Source organism: Nematolebias whitei, chromosome 17 (assembly GCF_014905685.2).
Source record: "Nematolebias whitei isolate Nwh7 chromosome 17, NemWhi1, whole genome shotgun sequence".
Classification (NCBI taxonomy): domain Eukaryota; kingdom Metazoa; phylum Chordata; class Actinopteri; order Cyprinodontiformes; family Rivulidae; genus Nematolebias; species Nematolebias whitei.
The window spans coordinates 14,775,497-14,785,176 of record NC_056514.1 but is presented as its reverse complement, the minus strand read 5'-3'; the positions used below and the strand labels follow the sequence as shown (position 1 = coordinate 14,785,176).

Genomic DNA, 9,680 nt, shown 5'->3' with positions numbered 1-9,680 from the left:
AAGACTCAGGACAAGACTCAGGAGACCCAAGGGAGAGTACCAACGAAGACGACCCGACAAGAACAAGACAGAATAGGACAGCTTAAATACTGGGAGAAGACGAGACATGATGACAAACAGCTGGGACGAGACACAGGTGGCAACAATGGAAACTAATGAGGAAGCACGAGGGAAACAGACACAAACCGGGCCACAGAAAAGTACCATCCTTACACTTGGGAGTTCTTTGATAAAGACGAGTCCAGCCATGGAATGTTGATTCAGTCTGTTTAACACACACAGACTGACTAACGCTAAAGGGAGGAGGGGGGAGGCTGCTGTCCGTCTCTCTTCTTGCAGAGAAAAATGGAGCAACTTTCTGCTCGTGTGTTGTCGAAGCCGTTCGACAACACGCGCTGCACACGTGAACCCCGTCTGTGAGCGTCACCAGCACCATAGACATACATTATACATAGATTAGGTACGGCAGCTCTATACAGCTCTGGGTGTAAACACGTAGTCTGTTTGTCATATGTCTGCGTTGTACCTGCCTGCGTGCTGAAACCACGTGACACGTTACAGCCAATACTGAATGAAACTTGACACCGAAAAAAGAGTTACGTTTCAATCCATACACCTACCGGTGCAGTTTGGTGGGTGCCATTTAAGAACCTCGGTTCGGTACTCAGCCCTACAGTACTCTGAGAATAAATTGTGTTGAGGGACCAACTGATCAAATCAAGTCCATAATTATGAGGTGACAGGGCTTTCTCTGTTGCAGGTCCACGACTGTGGAATGAGTTGCCACTGAGTGTCCGGCAGGCTCCCACACTCTCAGTCTTTAAGTCTCGCTTGAAGACCCACTTCTATTCGCTTGCCTTTAACACGGTGTGATTTGTTTTGGTCCGGTCTGTTCTCTACTCTGTTGGCCATTTTAGTTAGCTTCTGCTGCTATTTGTACCTGTATTTCTATTTTATGTTTTCCTGTCTGCTGTGCATGTTTGGTTCTTTTGTACAGCACTTTGGTTGGCCTTGTTGCTGTTTTAAGTGCTATATAAATAAATTGGTATGGTATGGTATGGTATAATTATGGTTCGGAAGATATGCAAGAGAGGCTCAGAAGCAGTTTCACAGACAGACAGAGCAGCAAAGCGGAGAGGAAGGGGAGGGGAAAAGCGTCCGATCTCGGCAAGAGCAAGTGGTGAAGTGATGAATTTGCATTAGGAATATATAACGACTCCCTCTCAGCTACGACCAAACTAAATGTCAGCTCAATATCTCAAAGAATGACTGTTATATTCAATTTTGAGTTTTTTGAGCTAGCTGCGGCAGCCATCTTGAACCAAAATGGCTCCAAAAGTTAATCAGTGTTTTGTTTAGAGACCGCGTCTAGGTCATGTGACCTCATTGTGGCAGTTAGGGGGTGTAAAGAGTTCTGTCAGTGTTTTTCAATGAGAAAAATTATGTCTTTGTTTGCAAGTTGATAACAAAATGCCAATAAAAGTAATAGCACACATCATGGTGCCGAGCCGGTTGTTTTGATATAAGTGAGGGTACACATTTGCAGTTCAGGCTGCATTAAAGTTGATGGAAGAGCAAGACCCTTTTCAGGTAGATAATAATAGGAGGTTGTCTTTCTAGGTGATTCCCAATAAGATGATCTTAGACTAAAACGTTGGCATGAAAGGATGTGGATGAAACACCTTCAGGTTATTGGACTTCTTTGGTTGCTTATGTTTTTAATGTGGCACAGACGGCTAAGATTTTCAAGCTAAATTATGTGTTGGGATAGATGAACCATAACAAACTGTTTTCAGTGTCTCTGCTGGAGAAGTACTGCAGTGCTGGGATGTCTGATCTATGGGCAGCAAGCTCCTTTAAAGGTTCCACCAGTGTCTACACCTGTGTGACCTGCACGCAGAGACACGTGGACAATCATCTGCAGTGGCTGAAAGTGTCTGCTTCTCTGTCTGCCGCCATAAACCTGCGAGGCATCGCCATCACAGGCTGGCAAAGGTTTGAATCTGAGGACGTTCTGCTGTGCTCAATGAGTTTACATGTGTGTTCACTTAGTCAATTATGTCCCTGCTTTCAGGTACGACCACCTGTCGGTGCTGTGCGAGCTGATGCCCGTAGCTGTCCCGTCCCTCGCAGCCTGTATCCAGACTCTTGTCTACGGGGAGTTCAGCTCTGAGGCTCACAACAAAGTAACAGAGACGTTGGGAATATCTTCAGTGGAGGTGGAGGCCATGGAGAGGTGACGTCTGACACTAGTTTAAAGAACAAAACTTTGTTTTTACTAGAGCCCGACAAATATGGAAATTTTGGCTATCACTGATATCGATAGTGAGAGGGGAATGTTAATGCCGATAACCGATATAATTGCTGAATTTTTTTTAACTTTGTCCACCCCCAAGAATATAAGTAAACAGAAAGTGGGCGGGGCTTGTTTATTTAGCACAGCTGTTAGCAACCATGAAGCTAATCAGATCCACGCTATACATAGGTTTACAAGTGGTGCACTGGTCATAAAAACTGCGTTCCTAACGTGCGTTCACATTTTCTGTCCTCCACTGTTCACCATAAAGTTATCAAGTGTGTTACAAAAAGTATAAATTAAACAAAGAAACTGTTCATTGTTTATTAACAGTCAGTCATGTGTGGTGAAGGTCTAATTAGTATTGAACACAGCAGAGTTTATTTTTATTTGCAGAGATGTAAAAATTTCAGACAAACAATGCATTTCATTGAGGACAACAAAGATAACGTTAACACTGATATATTTTACCTCTACGTTAGATTTATTGTTCTAGATAAAATTTTACAAGGCAATAGCCTATGCTATGTTAGCTAAACATTAACTTGCTAACTTGAGAAGCACATAGCTAATGACAAGTTTGTCTGAAGATTCAAGCTAATTTATTATTGTTGATTTGTTTTACAGCTCAGTTAAAATAAACTTTACACGCTCTGTTCAGTAAAATACGCTACACAGTATTGCTCCCTGATTCATCTGTGCTGAAAGTGAAACTTAAGTGAATGACCATTATTTGAAAGTAGTCTTCATGTGCCTCTGCTGGACTCATTGTACAATTACAGCTGGTTCTAGCATTGTAGGGGTGAAAAATTAGAAGTGCTTATATTGGCGCATAATGGGGCAATTATCACCAATACTGATATGATAGATCCCTAAACGTCTATATCAGCATAAATTATCGGCTATACCGATATATTGGATGGGCTCTAGTTTTTACTACACCCAGTTCTGAAAAAGTTGCAGTATTATGTAAAATATGAATAAAAATGGGATGCAACGATTTGTAAATTTCATAAATCTGTTTATTAAAAATGAAACGTTGGCGACATTTCATATGTTTAAACTTAAAATTTGTAGCTTCTTTTAGGAAAAGCTAAAGTAGATTTTGTATTTTTTGGCAGCAACATATCACTACAAAATGAAGCGTCTCCTCTTCTTTCAACAACCGTCAATTCAATAAAATTCGCCCTCTGTGAATATTAAACAGCCATCAGTGTGCATCAGTCTTGACCATGTGAGCAGCTGGTTTTGTTGTCAGCAGCAAAACTGGTTGATCCACTCTGAGAAGGTGCTATTTATAAGACTGAACTGAATACAGCACCTCAGACTGAGGAAGTCTTTCGGATGAAAGACGAAACGTTTCTACATTTTTTTGTTATTGTTTTTTGTTGTTTTCTTTTTGAATGCCCAGAGGACCAGATTTAACTTTTTTTTTTTTTTAGATCAATCAAATTCAGTTCAGAAATACTTTATTCATCCCAAAAGGAAATGAAATGTTGCTGTAACTCATCATCCTGGTTTCATTAAAGAGTTGAAGGAACTGAAGGGACCAGCTGCTGGAGGCTTTGGAGACAAACGTCCCGTTCTTACCTGATGGAGGACTCTAGCTGTTCAGCAGTCCTCGGTCTTGTTGGGTGATTGTTTTGCTGCTATAATTGATGTTTTTGTGGTTTGTTGTCCTGCTGAAGGGGAAAAAACTAATCTAGATGGAAACTTATGTCCTAAAACCTGTGTGTAGTTTTCTGCATTGATGGTGTAGATGTGTAGGTTGCACATGTCATAGGCACTAATGTACCCCCATACCATCAGAGAGGCAGGCTTTTGAACTAAGCGCAGGTCTGATGATCCCTTTTCTCTTTAATACGGAGGACATGGCATCCGTGGTTTCCAAAAAGAAGTTGAAACGTTGATTCCTTTGACCACAGAACCAATTTTGTCCATTTTAAACGAGCTCTGGTTCCGAGAAGACAGCAACATTTCTGGATGGTGTTCACATTTGACTTCTTCTTTGCCTGTTTGAGCGTTAATAAGCATGTGTGGATGAGACTGCAAACTGTGATTACAGATGGTGATTTGTGGAAGTGTTCCTGAGCTCATCACAGAATCAGACCTGTTTTAATGCAGTGGCCCCTGAGGGCCCGAAGATTGTGGGCATTTAAAATGGACGTTTAGCCTGGTCCAGTTTTGAAGTCTTTCCATGGTTGATGAAGGAATGTTCAAAGCTTTGATTTTCCATCATGCCACATTGTTTGAAAATTGTCCCACTATTTTTAGATGCAGGTTTTTGCAGACTGGTGAATCCCTGGCCATCTTTACTTCTGGTCTTCAGTTTCTCTAAAATACCAGTTTTATTCCCAGTCCTCTTATCTGTTGCCAGCTAACCTAACTAGCAGCAGAATGTTCCTTTAGCTGTTTATTTGACCTAAATAATTTTAAAGCCTCTTGTTGTCTCAGTCCCCACTTTTAAAAAATGTGCTGCTGCCATAAAAGCCAAAATTACTACTCTGCTTTAGTTTTTTTAGTTGTTTTTTTTAAGGTACAATTTCTTAATTTAAACATCTGACATGCTCAATGTGTTTCATTGCTGATTAAAAAAATATTTAAAAGGTTTGCAAATCATTTGAATTTTAGACAACATTACTACCTTTTCAGGACTGAGTCAACAAATTAAAACGAGTTCTGTTTGCAGGACATCTGCTGGGGAGACATTGTTTCCAGGTAGCGGGCTGGCCGAACTGATTGTGGAGCTCAGTCGACTACTAAACTCAGAGGACCTGAGGTTCTTTGAAAGCAACATGTGAGTTCTAAACATTTCTTTTATTCTTGCTCTGAATATGAATTTACCTTCAAATGATCTTGGCGCATAAGCGGAGTATAAAACTTGGGATGAGAACGAAGAAAGTTGCAAGCAATAAAACAGTTTCTGTTGTTTCGTTGACATAGAACAGATTTGGACGTGTAACGGTACAGGTGCTCGTACTGTCACCGTACGCTGAAGTACACGACGACTTTCAGTTTGCATTTTGCTAACTGCCACGAAAGGAAAACAGCAGAATATACTATTTAAAGCACATAACATGAAACAAGTCATGGCTGGCAGGTTCCGAATAACAAAAGCTTAAAGACCTGTCTTAAATGCCGGTATGGCAATCTTGTATGACATGTAATGTGCACTTTGGCAGGCCTGTGCATATTTGTTTGATATCCCTGATATCAGGAGTCGTTTTTCTCCACACTAGCTCTCACTTGCTGGGATGCTAGCTGTGAGTAATGTTTTATTTTTATTTGACATCAGATGTTGTTGCGCCTTGCTAAAAGGCAATTCAAGATGGCTGCCACAGCCAGCTGATATTAAAATATAAAAAAATGACTATAACTAAGTCATTTTTACAAAAATTAACCTAAAAGTTTGGTGTGGTAGCTGAGGCTGGTTCCCAACACATATTTTGAGCAGTAAAATATGTTTGTTTGTTGCGATCCTAATTTCTTTCTTTTTTTTCCTGCAAAAGCTGAGAAATACTGTGGGCTGATGTCTTCACAGTATTCTAATTTTTTTTTTTGAAATCCTGTTTTCGTGGGTTTCATGAGCTGTAAGCCCAAATTATGTAAAAATAAACAAATAAATACTTGAAATTGTTTAAATTGTGGGCCCTGAATCTATCATCTATTAAATATTAACTTCTTGAATGGAATTATGGAAGTTAAACAACTTTTCCTTGATATTCTAATTTTTTGGAAAGGATCTGTATATTTAGAGTTAACCGTGTCTTACCCATACTCAACCATCATTTAGGTGTGCTGGATTATCTAAATTATATTTACAGTATTAGGAGTGTACTAATACTCCTTTTTTCAAACCAAGTACAAGTACTTCAGTTTGGATACTTGCCAATACTGAGTACCAATTATTTCATGAGTTGGTACTTAAACACAATGACTTTAGAACACAAGTCTGCCCTAACATCACCAGTGGTTATCTTAAAATGTCTCTAAACTACTGACATTTATATTTTATTTTGTACTTGCATGGTGGACGAAGGAATGTCACCAAGCAGAGCGGTGGTATCAATACAAAGTATCATGATGTTTTTATGAGTACAAGTATGAGTACTTTAGGCTGGTATTAGGACACCAATAATATTTATGCAACACTAAGCTTAAAAAATAGTTGACTTTAATTCGAGTTTGCATGTTGGGAAAATTACTTATATTTCTGCAACATACTGTTTTGAACCTCCTGATGCATGCTCAGTGATGTATTTGGAACATTTCCACTAATGTTGTGCTGCTGAAGGTACATGAGAGGATGGTTCAGCCCCCACCACCAACGGCAGAAGATCGTAAACCCTCTGATGGCCATGCAGCTTCACAGCCAGGCGTCGGTGTAAGGATCCATTTCTTCTTGTAGAACAGGACAAATGAAAACAGCTTTTTACAAATGTCTGTTTCATTATTTGTAGCGTTCAATCTGTCTGGCTGTTATCTGACCCTCCGTCTGGTCCCATCTCAGGTATTTGGAAACATTAGAGAAGAAGGTGGAGGCATTGAAGAAGGAGATGGTGGATCTCTACCCCGCTGCTACAACTCAGGAGTGGATCGAGGAGCACGTGAGCCCCGTGATGGCTCCTCTGCAGCGTTTAACAGAAGACGTCCAGGCTTGTCTGAAGGAGATGGTGCCGTAAAATCACTGACGGCCGTGCGTAAAAGGAAGTCCACGTCCTTTTTGTCATATGGTTTTATGTATTAGGATGTCATAAAACGATCTGGTCTGTATCAGGTTCTAAACTTCTTCAAACAGAATGTCAAGCGTAGAAAAGCGCGCAACAGATTTCATTCTGCTGTTGTTTAATAAACACAACGCCAAGGCAGGAAGGCATCAGCAATAAACAACTGTTGTTCCCCATCAGTCTAGAAATGGTTATAGATAGGACCATTTTTAAACTTGAAGTCCACCCATCTATAGAAGCAAAGATCATTCACAAGTTGGAAACATTTAAGAAAGCTGTCAATCCTCCCAGATGTCTCCACAAATTCACCCCAAGATCAGACTGTGCAATGTTCAGACAAATGACAGCAGAACTCAACAGCTCCATCTTAGACTCTACAGGCCTCAGTGAAGAGGTTAAAGGTCACGACGCATACAAACTTAAAACAGGTGTGGTTTGTTTGGACGGGCGGCACGAGCTAGAATCTAAAAACGAACACACGAGCATGACTTTGGTTCGCTAAATTATATCTAAATAAACCACAAGACTTTTGGAACAATTCGACTCGGCTCTTACAGACGTGGTGCTGGAGGGGTGACGATTTGGAGTTCTGCAGCCACGGGACCTGGACCTGCAGTCATGAGTGGACCATGACCTCCTCTGTAGACCAAAGGCTTCTAGAGCCAAACGTGAGACCATCTGTCTGACAGATGAAGATTGGACCAAACTGGGTCATTAAGCAGAACAATGACCCAGAACACAGCAGATAATCTACAACAGAGTGGCTCAAAAAGAAAAGAACGAAGATGTGATGGTCCAACGTCCAGACGTCCACCTGACAAGGCTGTGGAGGAACCTTTAATGAGCTGAAACTGATCAATGAATAAAGCAGCACTGATGGGAATGGGCCAAAATGTCTCCACAACCATGAGACAGAAAAAGTCCAACAAAAACAACAACTGCAGATCCTGCAGTGATCTCATTCATCCTGATGAAGACCAGTTTTATGACGTCCTGGTGCGTAAAACCCTTCAACTGAATAAATGATGGACCTTTTCTTTTACCCGTGACTCTGCCTGTTTGGACTCAGTCATTTTTTGAGAATTTCACCAAATCATTTTCAGAAAATAATCAACCTCTAATGTCTAAACCTCTTTAATGTGATTTTGCACGTACTTGTGATCAAATGGAGGAGACGTTTCTCAACAAGAGCTTTATGTAAAATCAGCAAATGTAAGGAAATTATCAAATAAAACATTTTCTAACACCTAATAAATCTTTTTTTTTTTTTTTTTTATCTATAAGGATGAGCAACAAATACATTTGTCAGAGAAAAATAATCCACGTTTGACTAAAACACTAAGCATTCACCTGAGATACAGTCTTTGGTTCACACTAAATGTAAAAAACAACAAACACAATTTCACATAATTCCCTCCGGGTTTGTGCACGGTAACAGTTTGTGCACGGTAACAGTTTGTGCACGGTAACAGTTTGTGCACGGTAACAGTTTGTGCACGGTAACAGTTTGAACATGCAGGACTGACTCTGAGCTGGGTGGTCCACAAAACACATCATCTGAGACAGGTAAACACTTATTAGAGAGGCACGGTGTGTGTCGTCTGGAATGTTCTCTAAACAGTCATTAGACTTCATGTTTTTGGGTTCATGAAGAGAAAATGACAAAAAAAAAGGCAAGAATTTGTGCAGACAGGCGTTTTCACGGACATGCTCGCCTGGCTGTAACGTCTCGACCCGACCAGCTCCGAGTTCATCTGAACCGAGTCAGTCTGCTTCGTTGTCCGAGTCGGTGCTGTGGACCGTGGAGTCTTCCTCGTCCTCTCCGTACGCCGCTTCCTGCTGCCGGCGCTGCAGCTCCTCCAATCCCAGGAAGCGTTTCAGCAGCGCGGCCACAGCCTCCACGTCGCTATGAGGAGAAGAATAAATGAAATGCATGCAGAAGTTGATGTGGTTGTAGCTGAGCATGATCCTCGGCTCGTGCTCCGAGGGCTAACTGACGGAGCTTGAAGTAAAACGAGGGGAAGACGTTCCTAACTAAAATGTGCATCTGGTAGTAGTCTGAACCTCCAGTGGAGTTTGTGTTGCAGTACTGACGTGCCAAAAAACTGCAAACAGCTAAATTTAATAAATGCAACACCAATAAAACGTATTCACCCCCTTGGATGTTTTGAGGTTTCACTGCCGTCATAAATCCAGTTAAAGTGGTCTTTACAAAACAACACAAACCTTCAGTGTCAAAGTGAAATCAATACAGAGTAACAAACAAATCAAAATATGGACTGTAAAATAAGTGACCGCTTAAATATTTGCCTCCTTTCAAGTCCGTCCATCCATCCACCATCCATCCACCATCCATCCATCATCCATCCACCATCCATCATCCATCCACCATCCATCATCCATCCGTCATCCATCCACCATCCGTCATCCATCCACCATCCGTCATCCGTCCACCATCCGTCATCCATCCATTTTCTGTATCCGCTTCTTCCTTTTTGGGGTCACTGTAGCCCATGTCCAGCAGTCATTGGACGAGAGGCAGGGGACACCTGGACAGGTCTACAGTTCATCACAGAGACACATGTCTCCAGTCCATCACAGGGACACGTCTCCAGTCCATCACAGGGGCACCTGGACAGGTTTCCAGTCCATCACAG

General features: G+C 41.3%; 2 protein-coding genes across 2 annotated transcripts in view; one reads left to right on the top strand and one right to left on the bottom strand.

The window, feature by feature from the left end:
- The window catches only part of hexdc (hexosaminidase (glycosyl hydrolase family 20, catalytic domain) containing), a 23,325-nt gene extending 15,394 nt beyond the window's left edge, over window positions 1-7,931 (top strand). The window contains exons 8-12 of the mRNA XM_037690702.1: window positions 1,797-1,995; window positions 2,075-2,236; window positions 4,986-5,093; window positions 6,591-6,680; window positions 6,807-7,931. Coding sequence (XP_037546630.1) covers window positions 1,797-1,995; window positions 2,075-2,236; window positions 4,986-5,093; window positions 6,591-6,680; window positions 6,807-6,978 — 731 coding nt within the window. The 3' untranslated portion in view covers window positions 6,979-7,931. The remainder of the gene's footprint in view (window positions 1-1,796; window positions 1,996-2,074; window positions 2,237-4,985; window positions 5,094-6,590; window positions 6,681-6,806) is intronic.
- A 569-nt stretch (window positions 7,932-8,500) lies between these two features.
- Window positions 8,501-9,680, bottom strand: part of LOC119423323 (cytochrome b-245 chaperone 1 homolog) — an 8,693-nt gene continuing 7,513 nt past the window's right edge. Inside the window, exon 6 of the mRNA XM_037690701.1 lies at window positions 8,501-8,929. Within this exon, the coding sequence (XP_037546629.1) occupies window positions 8,788-8,929 (142 nt within the window). The 3' untranslated portion in view covers window positions 8,501-8,787. The remainder of the gene's footprint in view (window positions 8,930-9,680) is intronic.